This window comes from Saccopteryx leptura, chromosome 8 (genome assembly GCF_036850995.1).
Source record: "Saccopteryx leptura isolate mSacLep1 chromosome 8, mSacLep1_pri_phased_curated, whole genome shotgun sequence".
In the NCBI taxonomy this organism is placed as follows: domain Eukaryota; kingdom Metazoa; phylum Chordata; class Mammalia; order Chiroptera; family Emballonuridae; genus Saccopteryx; species Saccopteryx leptura.
Genome location: NC_089510.1, coordinates 13,901,637 through 13,920,790, shown reverse-complemented (window position 1 = coordinate 13,920,790; position 19,154 = coordinate 13,901,637). Strand labels below are relative to the sequence as shown.

Genomic DNA, 19,154 nt, shown 5'->3' with positions numbered 1-19,154 from the left:
CAAAAAACTAAAAAGGCCAAGACAATTCACTGACGTTAAGGGAATCATATGAAAAAAAAAAATTACAGGATGTATATAAGAATCTAAAATGTATCATATTGGGGGGGAGGAAGATAAAGACCATTTTATCTCAAAATAGCTTTTGACCCAAGTTACTTTAAACGAATACTCTAAAATATGCAGATACCTATATCTAAAGAAGATGCCAAATTTAAAATGTGAACACTGGAGTTGAATAATTGGGCTATTTCCAACTTCTGAGAATGTGCAAGAAACATCATTTTACTCTAAGCCATAATTTTATGGGAACAGTGGCTAAATACACTCTGTCTCTTTTTTAAAAAATCATTTTATGTTTCTTTTGTCATTAGTTAATATTAGTTCTTCCAGCCATTATTTTCATCTGCACCTGCCTTTCTGACAAAGACTAGTAATTTCATTGTGCCTAAAACATTTCCGTGGACAAGTACAAATTATATATATATTCAGAGATTTAATGCAACAGTGGATCTCTAATAGATCATATCTGTATCATATTATATTTTAAGTTCCAGTAATTAAATAACAGAAAGTAACCTCAGAAAATATGTCTACAGCTCATTTGTTCTAGATAATAATCCATAGTGCAATTAATTTCTGCAAGAAGATCACTATTAATGATCTGACTGATAAAATTCATTTATGGTTTTATTGCCCTTTTTTTTGCCATTTATTTTGCTGGTAAATTGCACATCTTCTATGGCACCAAGTTCTGTTTAAAAATTAACAAAGAAGAGTGTGTTTTTCCCTTAAAAATTAATAAAGTGTGTTTTTTTTCTCACTGTGTATAATTGTTTGATCATATTGACAGAAAATAATTAGCCCACGGATAATAGAAACACTGGAAAGGGGAGAAATATAAGACTTGAATTTTATTTCTTTTCAAGGGAGTCAAGGGCACAAGAAAGGGGCACGGACACCCAAGGTACCGAAACCGGGGGGCATGAACTGGGCCGACCTGCTGCCTCCGCCCCCCGCGCACCCCCCTCCACACAGCAACAGTGAGGAGTACAGCATTTCCGTAGATGACAGGTAAGAGCGACTGCAGAGCAGTGGTAAGTGGAATAAGGTGATCTCTGAAACCCGTATGAAGTCGTTGTTCAACTAAATCACCAAAGTGAGACTGATCCCTGAGGTCCACGAACATTTGTCTCTGCATAAGACAGTATGGAGGCCTTGGCTGGTTGGCTCAGTGGATAGACAGAGTGTCAGTCTGGCATGTGGGTGTCCCAGGTTTGATTCCCAGTCAGGACACAGAGGAGAAGAGATCATCTGCCTCTCTCTCCACTCCCTCTCCCCCTTCTCTCCCTCTTTTCTTCCTGTAGCCAGTGGCTCCATTGGTTCACACATTGGTTCCGGGTGCTGAGGATAGCTCGGTTGGTCTGAGCGTTGGCCCCACCCAGATGGGGGTTACTAGGTAGATTGCGGTGGGAGCACAGGCAGGAATCTGTCTCACTATCTCCTCACCTCCCAAAGAAAAAGAAAAAGAAAAACAATATTGATAGTTCAACAGGACTTAAAAACCCTCCTCAGCACTACCAAAAAATAGAATTTGTGCCTTGGAAACCTCTTTTGGAATGAATATGTACATATAATGAGATTACATATATATTATAGTAATATACATAATTTTATGATTTTTCAAGTATCAAAACTTCTGTTGCACATCTTTGAGTTTTCATAAGAAAACTGTGTAGATTTATGTCAAAGCTACAGTATTCTTAGCTAACAGTATTCTTAGAAAACTGTTCATAGATATCTGCATTATGCTGAAATCTATAGACATTTATGCTCGACTGAATTGTCTCTCACAAGGATTTAACAAGCACGACTAATCCACAGTTAGAGAGTTATTGTACCTTGTCCACAGTTCAGATTCTGTAAACTGGATTTGGTACCTCCCAACAAACCACTGCTTCCCCAATATTATCAGTGGAGGACAACCCACTGGACATAGGAAATTAACAAAAACAAAAACATACAGAATCTACCTGAAAATGCAGTCTTTTTAGTGACAACAATAGAAATACATTGTTCTTTCATTCTGCAAACACACACACACACACACACGCACACACACACAAATGAGATCCAAACCTAAACAACCTTCTTGTTTAATATGTGTTTTTGTTTAAGGACATCACACATTCCATGTATTGTTGGCTCCTTAACATTGAAGTCACAGCCAACAGCCCTCTCAGCCATTCCTAAACAAAGCTTGTCCAACATATTTTCTCCATTAAGGCATGTCACAGCTTTTTATCCTGAGGAGCACTAAAGTACTGCACACACACAAAACAAGGAAGTCACTGATAAAAAGCAAATACAGAGAGAGAGAAAGAGAACGATGCGGCACTATATAGATCCTGAAAGGGACACTTGTGTACGGTATGATATTGAAACTAGAAGGCAGAGTGTCACCTTGTTTGAACTCCGCTAATCACATGCTTATCAGGTGACATATATATATAATTATATATATTGTGACAGAGAGACAGAGAGGACAGATAGGGACAGATAGGCAGGAAGGGAGAGAGATGAGAAGCATCAATTCTTTATTGTGGCACCTTAGTTGTTCATTGATTACTTTCTTATATGTGCCTTGACGGGGGGGAGGGGGAGCTATAGCAGAGTGAGTGACCCCTTGCTCAAGCCAGTGACCTTGGGCTCAAGCCAGTGACCATGGGGTCATGTCTATGATCCCATGGTCAAGGCAGCGATCTTGTGCTTAAGCTGGTGAGCCCATGGTCAATCCAGATGAGCCCGTGCCCAAGCAGGCGACCTTGGAGTTTCAAACCTGAGTCATCCACATTCCATTCCGAATGCTCTATCCACTGTGCCACCGCCTGGTCAGGCGTGACTCATATATTCTTAACTCTCTGCATGTGTCTGTTGACAGACCAGGAAAGTGCTGCAAGTATTGACCTCGGGGTTCCATTTAAGTTTTAGTGAGTAGGTGCATTTTCAAATATAGAATCTGCAAAGAACAAATAATGAGGTTTGACTTTGAAAAATTCAATTTCTAGGCTCTGGATACAACAACATTAATTGGTATTTTAGTCGACAAAAATAAAAACAAAAAACAAGGACTGAAATAAAGTAAGAGGACATAGTGCTGCCTTACGACCCATTGTTCACTTTCGGGAATATATCTGAAGAAACCCAAAGCACTGATTTCAAAGAACAAGAACGTATGCACCCATACGTTCACTGCAGCATTATTTACAACAGCCAGGATTTGGAAGCAACCCCAGTGCCCATCAGTAGATGAGTGGATGAAAAAGCTGTGGTACATTTACACAATGGAATACTGCACGGCCCTAAAAGGGAAGGACGTCTTACCTTTTGTGACAGCCTGGATGGACCTGGAGAGCATTATGCTAAGTGAAACACGCTGGTCAGAGAAAGACAAGCACCGTATGCCTTCACTCATATGTGGAGTCTAATGAACAAAATGAACTAACAGGCAGAAGAATAAGAGACAGACTCATAGATAGAGAGCAGGCTGACGACTGGGGTGGGAGGCTAGGTACGGGGGAGGGGTGGAGGGATTGAGCAAAAAAGGACAGAAAAAGAGAGAAAAAAAATCATGTGTATGGGCCCTGGCCGGTTGGCTCAGTGGTAGAGCGTCGACCTGGCCAGCAGGAGTCCCGGGTTCGATTCTCTGCCAGGGCACACAGGAGAAGCGCCCATCTGCTTCACCCCTCCCCCTCTCCTTCCTCTCTGTCTCTCTCTTCCCCTCTCGCAGCCAAGGCTCCATTAGAGCAAAGTTGGCCCGGGCGCTGAGGATGGCTCTGTGGCCTCTGCCTCAGGCACTAGAATGGCTCTGATTGCGGCAGAGCGACGCCCCAAGATGGGTGGAGCATCGCCCCCTGGTGGGCATGCCGGGTGGATCCCAGTCGGGCGCATGCAGGAGTCTGTCTGACTGCCTCCTCGTTTCCAGCTTCGGAAAAATACAAAAAAAAATCGTGTATGGACACAATTTTGATATCTCAGGGTTGGGTGAGGTGGAGGAAGGTATAGGGTGATAGAGGGTGATGGGCGAAGGCTTGACTCGGAGGAGGTGAACTCACAATAGGGTGTACAGAGACGTGTTGTAGAATTGGGCATCCGAAACCTGTATAATTCTGTTAACCAGTGTCACTCTGATATATTCAATTAAAAAAAAAAACAACAACTGTAGACACAGCTGTGCTTTACAGGGAAAAACTGAGTCTAACTGGGAAGAAAGGTTTTCTGGTCTGCTGGCTTTTGTTCTTGACCTTGACAAATGAGAAGGTTCTCAATGAAGAGAGGGGGTTTTATGGCCTCGGGGGCCACACAGAGATGTGGACTCCTGGAGAACTGACAGGAACCACATAGTAGGGAGTGAGAGGAAGCTGGGGAGGCAAAGGTGAGCCCTCCCAGCAGAGAGGCGAATCCTGGATTGTCTCGTTTGCACGTCTGTTTATTCTCTGGACAATGAGAACTGCTTATTACTTCGGAGCAAACGGATGACCTAGGAGTGATGTGAATTATAATAAAGTAATTTGGAAGCAATGTGAGGATGAAGAAAGAGTGGCCCGAGGCAAAAAGGTTGATTAAATGTTACAGCACTAGCACATACAACAGAATTAAAAAGAATCTATTCTAAAGAATTTTTAGAAACAGATCTATGATAATGTGGGGAACTTTGAGGAAGAAAAGGGAGAAATAATCTCAAGATGACTGTAAGATTTCTAGTGTGGAAGAATCAACAGATTGCTATGTTGTCTGCTGTTGACACAGGAAATATAGTGGAATTAGTAAAGTAAAAGAAAATATAAAGAAATCATGTTATATGAATCCCAACTTTCTTGAGTTCAGGTAAGCAAGAGAGGTGGTGAGAAATGAACTACATAGAGTGAATAACAACGATACAATTCGGATAACGCCGTAGTACATCACTGCCGCTCTAATCAACAGCTGTGTACACTGGGGTAGGAGAACAGGAGGTCTGAATGCTGTCCAGATCCATTGAGAGCGTTCACGTCGCTCTGTGAGAGGAGTAACAGACGTTTTCCTGGTTAATATTTGTGGTGTTTTTTATTCATTATCCTAAATGCAATCCAACTACTTGGTTTGGTGCTCCACCAAAGAAATAGTGATCTGTTATGATTTTAGAGGGAAAGTTAGTTGTATTGGATTTAATAAGCGGCTCTCTAATATATTTCCCACGGAAAGGATTTTCAAGAGTAATTCTTTTTTCAGAGCTTAGCATGTCATGTTTGGGTCAGGTGCAAGACCATCCTTGGGTTGTCCTGTAGAGATCACGAGGACTCAGAGGGAGAGAATATAGCAAGCACACTTTATAAGTACCAAGTTAAACTATATTAAACAGATGTTTGTTATGGCATGACTTCTTAGAGCCTGTAATAGGCCAGTGTAAATGATAATTTCTCAAGGAACAAATACTGTATGTTATATGTGACATACAATATCCACTATATAATAATATATAATACAAAATATCTAATATATAATACATATAACACATAAATACACAATACATATAATACACAGTAATACATATAACATATACTATATACATTCACAAACCTTTGTGATAGCGAACGATTATTTTTTAACAATACCTCCTTAATGGGCCCCAGAACATTCAGGTTTAAGAAACAGTTAGTTCAAGGATAACACTTCGTTAACTATATAGAGAGTTGATTTGAATAACCAGAGTAAATCTAAGTATGGTTATAATCTATTTCAGCTATGACCAAGAAATGCCATGTCCGGTGCCACCCGCAAGGATGTATTTGCAACAGAGCGAGCTGGAAGAGGAGGAGGACGAGCGGGGCCCCACGCCCCCCGTGCGTGGAGCGGCCTCCTCGCCGGCAGCCGTGTCTTACAGCCATCAGTCCACGGCCACGCTGACCCCCTCCCCGCAGGAGGAGCTGCAGCCCATGCTGCAGGACGGTCCAGAGGAGATGGGTCACCTGCAGCACCAACCCGACAGGAGGTAGGCTGTCACCCGCTTCCTTTGCTCAGATTAGATCCTTTCCACTCCTAAGTAGCATTTATAGAATGCGACACGAGCTTTCTTTCTTTTTTTTTTTTTTTTTTTTCCAGAGTCATCACTCAGAGAGCCCTAGTAATTAACATAGCAAGTAATATTGTTGACCGGAACATTAAATTAATTGATCCCAGTGAACTTGCAACCATAAAATAATGTGCATTAATACTCATCCACTTATGGTAATTGCCTCTATAAACACATGGAGATTGTGTAGTAAACATATGGTTTACTAATCTTGTAACATTTTATTGATGGCAGGTGTTTTTGTATTTTAGTTTTCTTGAAGCATTTGATCTGTGGAAAATAGATTTGCTCTTGCCTTTTTAGATTATATCCACAGAGGGATTTGTTTCCTAATGTTGCAGAAGAATGAGTTTGGTATATTCATTTTGTGTTGACTTCTGATGGAGATATTGGGTTGGAGTCTTTTTGTCCAAGTTACTAAATACTTTGTGTGTGTCTGTTAGACTTTTTTTAACCTATATATTCAACATTGCCAACCAATATATTTTTGTTATGTACAAATAATTCCCTTGTCATTTCTATCACATAAAAGTTATTACTGCATCATCTGAGCTCTTCTTCTATTGTTGAGGGTTTTGTGTGTATTTTATTGCCCCTGACACATTTTACACACACACACACACACACACACACACACACACACACACAGAGTTTCCTCTATTCCTATTATCATTTGATACTGAGTGTATTATTTCCCTCAGAAGATCTCCCTTCAGTGTTCTTCAATGAATAACAAATTCTGGTTCATGCTGCTTGAATTTTGTTGATTAAAATAGAACTTGCAACGTTTATGAACTATTCTATCAGTAAGAGATTATTACCAGATTCATAGTACATATTTTCTAAAATAAAAGAAGTGACTAAACCTTCCATTTGACAAAGGGGGAAGCTGTATTGTCATACATTTAAAATTGATATTATTAACCCATGGAACTTCATGAAAATTGAAAACAAACAAGGCATCTCTTTTCCTTATGAAGGTTCCGGACCACCTCCACCCTTTTACTCAAAGCAAATGAGAAGGTAATAGGTGTGTTAGCTCCGAAATACCCGCACATTCTTTCTTCCTCTCTCCAGCCACTGACTTTCTCACCATTCCCTCCTGTGTTACAGTTGGTACCCAGTATCCTCTTAGCAAGCCTCTTCCTTTCTGTTCCTTACGCCATTCTCTCTACCTTCCCCCCCAAACAATAAAATAGTTCAATTCCCTTTATCTATCTTGACTTTCCAGCCCCTTCCTCTTCATTCAATCCTCCTTTTCCTTCACTGTTAACCCCTTCTAATTAGCATGCTCTCCTTCCCCTCCACACCTGGAAATGACTTCATTACTTCTTTCTTCCCAGTTCCCATCTCAGCCTCTACCTGTTTGCTTCTGTCAGTCTCCCCATAGTAACCGCCAAACGATCAATCCAAATGTTCCTCAATCTTTATCAAACTTAAGCTTTCTATAGCGATGGCAATGTTATAAGTTGTGAGAATAAATGAGATAATGTACCTAAGGAATCTGAAGCAGCATAGGTATTCAACAGATAGCAATTCCCAACTGCCTTTACACAGGGGTCCCCAAACTTTTTACACAGGGGGCCAGTTCACTGTCCCTCAGACCGTTGGAGGGCTGGACTATAAAAAAAAAAACTATGAACAAATCCCTATGCACACTGCATGTATCTTATTTTAAGTAAAAAGCAAAATGGGAAGAAATAGAATATTTAAAATAAAGAACAAGTAAATTTAAATCAACAAAACTGACCAGTATTTCAATGGGAACTATGCTCCTCTCACTGACCACCAATGAAAGAGGTGCTCCTTCAGGAAGTGTGGCGAGGGCCAGATAAATGGCCTCGGGGGGCCACGTGTGGCCCGCGGGCTGTAGTTTGGGGACCCCTACCTTACGACATCACTCCATCAGTTGGTTCAACCACTACTTATACTTATATTCCAAGAACTTTCTAATTTATTTCATCAGCCGGCCCCTTTTTATTAAGCCACCACTGTGATTTTGTTGTTGTTTTGTTTTTAAATTTTTAAAATGTCAGTATTGTTGGTATACAATAATATATCGGCTACATTAGTTTTCACATGTACAATATAGTGGTTTGGCATTTCTTTCCCTTACTCTGGGATTACGCCACTGGTTCTCGTAACCATCCATCACCGTGCAAACCTATCACAATATTATTATGGAACACAGGGTTATTTTCACTTGGACATCTCAGACTGCACATGTCCAAAACCAGACTCTTGGTCTTTGCACTTGACATTTAAAATGTGTTCTTTCTCCCCTTCTGTGGCTATCTTATTCAGGATGATCAACCCTTATTTATCTGACCAACATTTGTAAAATGAAATAGCCAAAGGAATAGGCAAAATCACACAAAAAAGAATACCTTCCTCATTTTTAAATCAGCTTATTATCCTATTGTTTAATTTTTTCTGTGGTCTTCTTATTATTCCTCAAATTAAATTATTCGCCAGTTCCTTCATTCTAACTCCAAAATATCTATTGATTTTGTTCCTTTGTTCACATTCTTATAGGAGCTAGGGGAAGCCCTCAGTCATAACCTTTGGAATCCTGCCATACGTTTGAACTGATCCTCACTTTTCTTCTCTTCCCCCCTTCCTTGTCCCCTCTCCACATTATCTTCCTTTACACACAAGTCTAGTAATGTTGTTCCCCATTCGGAGTCATGTCTTATTGTTGAGCCCAGTCTTCCGAACTTTGCACAGTCCTTTCCCCCCTCACTTCCTCCCTCCCTTCCAATTCCTCCCCACACCCACTCTTCAAATCAGTCCTTTTGAAATTCCCTGAATTTGTCTTAACTTGTCACCAATCCAGGTCCACAAGGCCACTTCCTGGCCAACAGAGGGCTGCTTCAGAGCTAGCAGGAAAGGGACAGGCCATCTGGCCTCACGTGGCCATTACCAAAATGCTCAACTTGTTACGTACCCAACAAACATGTGTCTTGCACATGCTGCTTCTTTGCCTGGCTAGCACTTCTCATCTTTCTCAGACCTTTTTAAATGCCCCCCCCCCCTGTGCAACTTTCTTATGATTGTCTGGCAGAATCAACCAGTCCTTTGCTTTATTCTTCACACGGGTCTGTTCCCAGCTCTGCTACCACGCTAATCAGTTTCCAAGTTGCGTTAGCATGTCCTATGTGTGTCTCTGTTTCCCTACTTAAGTTAAAAGCTCTTTGAGGAAAGAGCTAAGGTTTTTTATTCCTGTCGTTGAGTTCCACAAGGCTCTCTGCAGTATTTGATTAATGGAATCTGATACTACAGGAGAATTTCGGAGTGGACCTATCCCTGTTGTTTTAGGGGGACGAATGCTCATGTCCACATGATGTGGACATGTATAATTGGGAAATGCATTGGGTACCTGCACTTTAAAAAAAAACAACCCTGTTGGACTAAATGCAGCCTTTTTAAGAAAGTGATTTTTAGTCTAGAAAGGTATTAAGAATTGTATTTCCAGGATTTTTGCTGGAAATAACATGAGACACTAATAAGAAGCAGATGGAAGCCCATTAAACAAAAATATTATTTCTGTTCTTTTACGATCAAGGTATAATCTACATGGTTTCTATAGAAAATTTTGAAAATAAAGTTAGACAAAATGAAAATATGAAAATACCAATGATCTAAATAATCACTACTAAGACCTCAGTAATGATTTTTTTTTGCATTTTTATTTCTCTACATACCAGTATTGCTTTGAATTGGGGATATGCCAATATTATTTTATAAGCTACTCTTTTCACTTAACAGTTTATTTTACCTTGTAATGACTTTTTGGTTAGATACGCAATTAAACAAGTGTGTACTATAATTTATGTAAACAGTTTCACCATGTTGGACATTTAACTCACGCCTACCTCTTTGATAATGCTGTAGTTCCCATATCCAGCTAAGTCCCTGAGTGAAACCTCTTCTCAAAGCCTTGATCTATGTAGATGCCTGCCCCATCAGTCGCTGACTTCTCCTTCTCATCATCCTGCCACTCCCCTGATGAAGCACTCATTAAAAATAGATAGATAGCTATTTCTCTCCTGATTTCATTCTGGGGCATCAGACCCTTATATACAAGTTCTCCTTAAGACACATTTTTACTGCTTAAATAAATGTCACTTAGAGCGATATACATCTCCCTAGTGATAAAGGCACTTTCCTCTCCGGACAGCCATTTGCTCATGTCTGTGCTGCTATAAATGGTCCATCACTGGGCCTGTTGCCTAAGCTGGGCCACTTCTTCAATCTAATCTGCTGCTGGAGACGGTACAGAGGCATTTTTCTAAAATGCAATAATGATCAAGTCTCTCCTTTGCTTAAAATCTCTCAATAGCTTCCCATTTCCCTTAGAATAAAGGCAAGACTCCTTCATTTAGCAATCAAGGCCCTTTGTGATCTGACCCCGTGTGCAGTCTCATTCCTAGCCACCGCCACCCCCCCCTCCTCCTCGCTGTTCCTGCTGCCTTCACTCTAAATTCTTTGCAGTTCCTGGAGTGACCAGTGTCCTCACCTACCTTGAGGCCTTTCCACAGGCTGCCCCATCTTCCTGGAATGCCACTATCCCCTCTCCTTTCTGGAGCTAACACACACCCTTCAGATCTTCGATTAACGGGCAGATACTCTGCACAGAATCATTCCCTGATGTCCCAGCTCTGAGACGGGACCCCGTTTTGTGTTCCCACAGAACTCTCGATACTTTCTACCATGGAGCGTCACAATTCTGCATTATCATTGCCTATTTAATTAGTCGTTTGTCTCTTCTGCTGGACTGTGAGTCCCTTCCGGGAAGGAACATATTTACGATATGCTCACAAAAATGAGGGGATCAGGGAACGTGCAGATACTCCAGTCCTTTCCCCCTTTTTGTACAGCGCATTTTTACCAGTGAAATCAAAGTTGATTTTGCATCTCATTTGAATAATCGAACACCTTTCTTTGCCTTGTAAGTTTGCTTTTCTGATGTTCTTGTTTAATTAAGAAAAAATCAAGTGCTTCATTTTTTTATTGCTTTATATTCATTTTGGAATACCCCCTAAGTTTCATAAACAGTATATTTGGCTGAGGTTCTAGCATTTTCTCACTTCCGCCATGTTCTACTGGCCCGAGCAATCACGGCGTCTACCCAGATTCAGAATCTAGAACTACATTCCATCTCTTGAGGGGAACTGGCAGGTCCTCATCCTGGAAAAGCGTTGGGATGTTTATTGATTAGGGACATACATAAATAATGTGATTTATAGTAATAAAACTTATGAAACTAAAGCCATTATAACACTCCACTGTTTGATTAGATAAATATTCCGACACATTATTATGGCTATTGCCGTCTGGCATTCTAATTACCTTCTAGAATATTCCATTTTCATCTAAAACTAGACTCACCAGGTGACCAACATCATGAGAATCTCTTCCCTCTTTCAGACAATACCTGTAAAAATAATATAATTAAACTTATTTCTATGTATTGTTTCAAAAAGTGTCTGGTCCTATTGAGTTTATTGCAATTGGTATTTAGCAAAAAAAGATTAAAATCTCTTGAAAAGTAAAATCATATCTATGTATGGAATAGGAAATCTGATACTTTATTAATACAGACAAATTGAATGTAAATATTGTATCTATTTACAAGACAGGTAATGGTTTATTATACAAAGCATTGAAGCACAACAGTTTCAAAAACAAGTCTCAAAAGTATGCATTTTTCCCGCTTTTGTCTTCAGCCTGGTAAATGGTATGTGGTGAGCTATATAAACACCTGCCTCCATAAATTAATGTCATTGTTACCTTCCTTTCTTGCACAGGTCTATGAAGGCATCATTAGAGCAGGAGCCCAGAGTGGTGTGATTCACAGTCGTATACTTGCACATTATTGCAGAACACGTCAAAATCCCTCAGAGGGAAAAATCAAAAGGGTTGAGGTTCATTTGTGCAAGTCCCACTTGAGTGTGGCATCTTGAAATGGCTTTTTGTTTTCAAATAGAATATATTACATATTTCAAACTATACATGTTTATCACACATTCCCTGAGCTTGCCTTATTTACAGATGTTTTGAATACATTTTTCTATCTTTCCTCAGCATTTGCACAAAGGTGGTAACAGCTAAAAGCCAGCCCTTATTGAACGTGAAGATGTTTGTACTCTACAGTATTTGTAGATTATCCAAATCCAACAATGCTGGCCTCCTTTCATAGTGAACTCGGCTGTTCTGCAGCCCTTTATTGATGTTCAAAATAGTCCTTTTTGTGCTAAGAAGTCTTATATGTCTTTTAAAAAGAAGTCTCTTGTGGTATTTTGAATGTGCATGCTGACAAAGAACTGTAAATTGACTTTTAAGTATAGTATTTTATTGCAATTTAAATTAAACAAAGGTTTCTCCTATGTGTATAAAGCACTCCATATTGAAACTATTATCCATTTTAATCTCTTAAACAACTTCAGCTTTAGCACATTTTATTTTCTTCTAGTGCCACACACAGATGTATTAGAAACCACCCACAAATAAGAAAGAACATATTATATTAAAGAACTATGGGTCTATATATACAAACAGTGTGTATATATATATAAATATATTATTACATATGTGTATATGTATGTAAATGTATATGTACATGTGCATATATATATGTAATTAACATTCCTCAAATATAGATCATGACCCTGGAAATGAAATGTGGGTTTAAAGTTTAAATTTGATACATACTAGCTGTGGGAACTTTGGCAAGATCCTTAATTCTTCTGAATTTTTATATTCCCATCTGTAAAATGATAATAAAAGAAGTAACTTGTAAAGTAGTGAGAATTAAATAACATTATACAACAATATACTTAATTACAAAGTAGGTGCTCAATAAATTAATAGTATTTTGGTAATCATATTATTCATGCTTTTACATTTGTGTTAATTAAACATATTTATTGAAGTATCTTAACTCATTGGGATAAAAAGTCCAAAATGTTTTTCTTTGAACAATTGCCATCCCGTCCTAAAAACTGTATTGTATTTAACATTCTTTTTCTCTCTCTAGTCCCTTTGTTAAGTCTTGAGCAGAACCCCATGTTGTTTTATTTGTATGCTTTCTTCTGAGACCCAGTCCGGTTCATTCTAAAAGCATAACTGTGCACTTCCAGACAGCCTTTGCCGATGACTCCTGTCTGCGTATGGTGGCATGGAGCGAGGGGGCGTGTTCTGCTCTTCCACACGGCCCTCCCTTTCCTCTTCAGGAACATTGTCCTGAGAGTCCAGGCAAGGGGGAAGGGACATAAAAAGGGCAAATGGATGCGGACCCAGTTCTCTCCTTAGCTGTCTCCAACGCCTCTTCTCTCTCCTCTTGCACTATGAATAACATGAGGATGGTGAGGGAACAGGGATGGCCCAAACTCACACCTCTGGCGGCAGACTCAAGCCCTGACAGCATCTCGAGGCATTTTTGGTCCTTGAGCAATTAGTGACGTCTTCAGTCAGTGGCACTCATATCTCTTCCAGCCTCCGAAGCCATGGAGGTCACCGGAAGACACTGGGCCCTCATCTCCCCCAGTCTCCAACACTAGCGCTCCTGTCGGCAGGCGTGTGTGCAGTCTCTCCTCTCCCCGCCTCAGGGGCACAGACCTTGATGAGGTGGTGCCATGAGCCCTCCAAATGCTGCCCCCTCCACGTAGCTCATTCACCTTGCCCAGAGAGCACGGGGGGTGGGGAGCACGTCCTGCAACTATCAGTCAGTGTATCCCTTCCCTTTTCTCAGGCACTTTCCTCATTGAAGAGTTCATCCTCGGGCATGTTCCTCCTTTGGGAATAACATCTTCCCATAAACCTTACTTTCCACTAATGTCTAAACGCTCTCCACTTTCTCAGTCAGCTTGTGTTCAGTGTGGGTGATGGTGCTGGACAGTAGCCGAAGAATCGCTTTTAATTAATTTGATTTCCAGGTCGTCTCTGGAGAGATGGCTGAAATCAGTTGTCAGGAACTCAGTGAATTTCCGTTGTAGGATCCTGCCTTATTTTGTCCTTATCTTTAGTCCTTAACTCATTCTAGGCCATCAAAGAAAATTCCTTCAAGCAGATAAGTGCAATATCACAATAGTGACAGACTTGAAAATAGCTAATAATCTTTAGTGAAATGCTTAAGTGAGTCATTCTGAGAAAAACTGCTCTTGGCTCTCATAACCATTTTTTAAATAGAGTAAAATCTAAAGAAAATTATTATGTCATATGTGTTGAATGTATAATTTTTTACGCTTATGAAATTCTACTGTCTGTAGTCGGAATGAATAAGTTTGTTCTCTTAAAACCGTAGGTAGGGGTGTCAATGAAAGAAAGGAAAAGGAACACATTTATATGTTTGTGGAATATGTGCTTCGGGACTGATGTCTGTTGTCTTTGGTAAGAATGAGCTATCGATAGTTGTCTGAGACGCTTTAAGACTAATACATAGACATAAGTGTCGAAGTAAGTATTACATGTGCTTTTTAACTGAACCGTAGCCATATGCTGAAACATAAGGATACTACTTACAGAGAGCTGAGTGTATTTCTATCAAACTTGAATCAAAAGGTAGCCTAGCCTGGTTAAAACATGATTCTTACAACTCAAAGTAAAACTTAAGACAGCCTGATCAGGTGGCGATGCAATGCATAGAGCGTTGGACTAGGTCACAGAAGACCCAGGTTCATAACCCCCTGGTCACTGGCTTGAGCATGGGCTCACCAGCTTGAAGCCCAAGGTCGCTGGCTTGAGAGTCGCTAGCTCTGCTGTAACCCTCCCCGCCCCCAGTCAAGGGAAGGCACAGATGAGAAGCAATCAATGAACAACTAAGGAACTAAGGAGCTGCAAGGAAGAATTAATGCTTCTCATCTCTCTCCCTTCCTGTCTGTCTGTCCCTGTGTGCCCCTCTCTCTCTCTCTGTTACCTAAAAAGAAAAAGTAACACTTAGACATACCTGATTTTCAGTTCTTTTTCTGAACAAATCAGATCCACAGAAGCAAAGATTAAATCCGTGCGCTTGTGAATCTGGTGGGTAATTGATGGTTCTGCGAGCTGAGCCACACCTGTTTGTGTCCCTGCAGACGGCAGCCTGTGAGCCCCCCTCCGCCGCCTCGGCCCATTTCCCCGCCACACACCTATGGCTACATCTCGGGGCCCCTGGTCTCGGACATGGACACAGACGCGCCCGAGGAGGAGGAAGACGAAGCTGACATGGAGGTGGCCAAGATGCAGACCAGGCGGCTTCTGCTGCGCGGGCTGGAGCAGACGCCGGCCTCCAGCGTGGGGGACCTGGAGAGCTCCGTCACCGGCTCCATGATCAACGGCTGGGGCTCGGCGTCCGAGGAGGACAACATCTCCAGCGGGCGCTCCAGCGTCAGCTCTTCCGACGGCTCCTTCTTCACCGACGCCGACTTCGCGCAGGCGGTGGCGGCCGCCGCCGAGTACGCGGGCCTGAAGGTGGCGCGGCGGCAGATGCAGGATGCGGCGGGTGAGTCATGCGCGCCCCTCACGGAGGGAGACGCGGGTGGGTCGTGCGCACCCCTTGCCGCTGGGCCACGGGTGGGTCATGCGCCCCCCTCGCCGAGGGGTCCACGGGTGAGCGGGTGGGTCATGCGCCCCCCTCGCCGCGGGGTCCACGGGTGGGTCGTGCGTCCCCTTTGCCGCTGAGGCCACGGGTGAGCAGGTGAGTCGTGCGCCCCCTCGCTGCGAGGCCTGCGGGTCAGTGTGTGAGTCCCTGGCCTACCTCGCTGTGGGTGTGGCGTCTCTCCCTTCCTGCTCTCTTGTGTCCTGGGGATACTTAGCTGTTAGGCCTGTTCGTTTTTGTTCTCAGCCTAAAGAAACCCAGTTCCAGGCATATGACATAATTTGATTATTTTTAACACAGATGTTTAAAATCTCCTATTTTGTTTAATAAATCTTATATAATGCACAAATGAAGCTACCTGGAAAGTCTTCATTATTTAAGATGGGTAGAACAAATAGATATATTTTATTTCTTTAAATACGCATACAGTCAAGTAAGTGAGGTTTACCATGAGTTTTATTAAGGTGTCAAAAGTCACCATAACAAAATTCATTATGATCATTTTCTAATCCTATTTACGTAGAAATTCTCTAAGAGAAATAGATTGATATCCACGGGGAATGCTGCACCATTGGAGATTAGGCTGTGTGTCCTTCACGCCCACTCTCTTCATTCTATTAGGATATTAATTTAATTAGAAATCTATAACAGTGTTTGTAATAGACATACATTACCAAGCATAAATATGTTCCATACTTAAAGCATATATGTTAATCTAATAATTTGCAAGTTTATCCAAACAATTATATCTATTATTTATCTATTTCCCCCTTCATTGCCAGTATCCCTTTTTTTTTTTTTTTTTTGTATTTTTCTGAAGCTGGAAACGGGGAGAGACAGTCAGACAGACTCCCGCATGCGCCCGACCGGGTTCCACCCGGCACGCCCACCAGGGGCGATGCTCTGCCCACCAGGGGGCGATGCTCTGCCCCTCCGGGGCGTCGCTCTGCCGCGACCAGAGCCACTCTAGCGCTTGGGGCAGAGGCCAAGGAGCCATCCCCAGCGCCCGGGCCATCTTTGCTCCAATGGAACCTTGGCTGCGGGAGGGGAAGAGAGAGACAGAGAGGAAGGAGGGGGTAGGGGGGTGGAGAAGCAAATGGGCGCTTCTCCTATGTGCCCTGGCCGGGAATCGAACCCGGGTCCCCCGCACGCCAGGCCGACGCTCTACTGCTGAGCCAACCGGCCAGGGCATATCCCTTTTTTATTATCGTATATCCATTCTTTTCTTGTAACCCACTTTTTCTCATCTCCTACTACCAATCCTGTTTAGAAAGTAAATAATATGACAAAAAATAATTTAAATTTAAATTATATGTCACATGATTTTCGTTTCAATAAAATGAAATATATATACATATAAGTTCTACTGGAAAGTTCTGTCCGTTTTTGGAATAAAACAAATTACAAATTTTTCTTACCATCAATAAACTTTATTAAATAATATAATTGCCATTATTATTAATGATTTCTTGCCAGCGTGAGGGCAATTTGTATATCCCATTTTTGAAAAAGGTTTTATCTTTTGATGCGAAAAATTGAACCAGTGCTTGTTTGATATCTTCTTCATTTTTGAATTTTTTGCCCTTCAAAAAATTTTGTAAGGACAAAAACAAGTGAGAGTCGAAGGGTGCTAAGTCCGGGGAATATGGTGGATGTGACAGACATGGCTTCCGTAGCATTTCTTCCTTATTGAAAATCATAAAAATTACAGTGGCGTAAATGAACTTTATCAGTAGCCACGGGTACACTATCACTTCACACATAAGATTAATGTGAATCAACTTTGTTTTAGTTAAATTGCTATATCAGTATGTATACATTAAGTGATAAAAATAGAGAGGCACACATGCGCCAAATAAACATGTGCTTACATGTCGAAACTTATTGTGATAGAAACGGACAGAACTTTCCAGTAGACCTTATATATGTGTGTATATATCTATATATGTATAAATATATATATTTATATAAATAGATAGATAGATAGATAGATGTAGATATACTGTGTGTATATTTCTGGTAGCCAAGAAATAGAAATAGTAGAGGTAAATGATGTGATCGGCAAGGCAGAGAAAGAGAAAACTATCACAGCAAACCAATCGTTGCTGTTTTGTTGTTTTAATTTTCTTAAGCATAAAGACTGTAGCACTGGTAGTTTTCCATGTTCTCTTCAGATATTGGATTGGTCATTATTTTCTATCAGTGTAGAATATACTCAGAAAATTTCACACATAAAGTTATTTCTGTCTTATTTATCAAGAACAAGTTGCAGAAAAGAAAATGGCTAATATCTTTCAACCTGTTCTTGTAGAATGTGTATTTATTTCAACCAGGTCAATATTCAACCAAAATTCCTCCCACACACCCCCATCGATGCTAAATGTAATAAGATGCACACCTGCCTGTCTTTTCTAGTAAATAGCACGCTAACTTTAGATATTAGCATTTGTTTCTTATTATTTTTTATTCTTCAGTACAAAACATAAAACAAGTGAAATTAGGCATCTCAAACTACTGCTTTCCAATTATATAAAAGATGTGTTTCAGTTCATTAAATCAACGAAATATAGAAATACATTGAAATTTCATCTGTAAATGACCTATGCCTCAGGGTCTGTGAGCAGTAGATGGTGTTATACAAGAGAATGAATAATGGGTCAGTCTTGGCCCTAATTCTCTCTTTTCATGGATATGTAACTTTAATTGAAATAGTCTCCATCATTGCTAAAGAGAGTTTGGTTTTATATTTTATTACAATTTAGTGGCACTTCTGGTGGTAGTTTGACTTATTATAATGAACTAAAGCATGTACTAGCTTCTGCCTATTTAAATATTCTCTTCAGGAAAGGGTGCTGCTCATCGTATCACTGAAGTTAATATGAATGAATCACCCTATCACATTGCTTCTCACTTGGCTGCATTAATGTCTGTTATTTAATGTGCTTCAGTTAGCATCTTCCAATGTGTTGATTGCTCTGTATTTGGATTCTCCTGTTTTCAGCCAAAAAAAACAAAAAACAAAACAAAACAAAACAAAAAAAAAAACCACGTTGTCTAGGTCTGTTTGAAGTTTCTTGTGGAACAACAGAAAGTTCTGGATTTGTGTCTCTGGGATTTCTAGAAAACCAGAATAGTGAGGGTAAGGCATAGGCCAATAGATCGCCACTGCCATTATGAATGAAATGTGTGGTGCCCTTGTAAGATCACGTCACTGAAAGACACCCAGAGAATCTGAGAGCACTGCTGTGCATCTTAGCTGATTAGTGAATTCAGTTCTCCCTACCACCTGTGAATATTGTCTCTCCAAAACCAAATACAGGCCTGCCTCATTTTATTGTGGTTCATGCTTCACAATGTATCTTTCACAAATTGAACACTAGATCCTCCACCAGCAAAAAAAGATCACAACTCTCTGTGTTGTGAAGCTTGCTTAATTGTAGTGGTCCGGAACCAAATTTGCAGTATCTG

The 19,154-nt window shown here is 40.8% G+C and overlaps 1 protein-coding gene across 6 annotated transcripts in view; it reads left to right on the top strand.

Moving 5' to 3' along the window:
• ROBO1 (roundabout guidance receptor 1) overlaps positions 1-19,154 on the top strand; it is a 1,145,453-nt gene that overhangs the window by 1,110,894 nt on the left and 15,405 nt on the right. For all 6 annotated transcript variants that reach the window (XM_066346778.1, XM_066346776.1, XM_066346775.1 and 3 more), the window contains 3 exons: positions 927-1,071; positions 5,780-6,028; positions 15,184-15,590. In XM_066346778.1, coding sequence (XP_066202875.1) covers positions 927-1,071; positions 5,780-6,028; positions 15,184-15,590 — 801 coding nt within the window. The remainder of the gene's footprint in view (positions 1-926; positions 1,072-5,779; positions 6,029-15,183; positions 15,591-19,154) is intronic.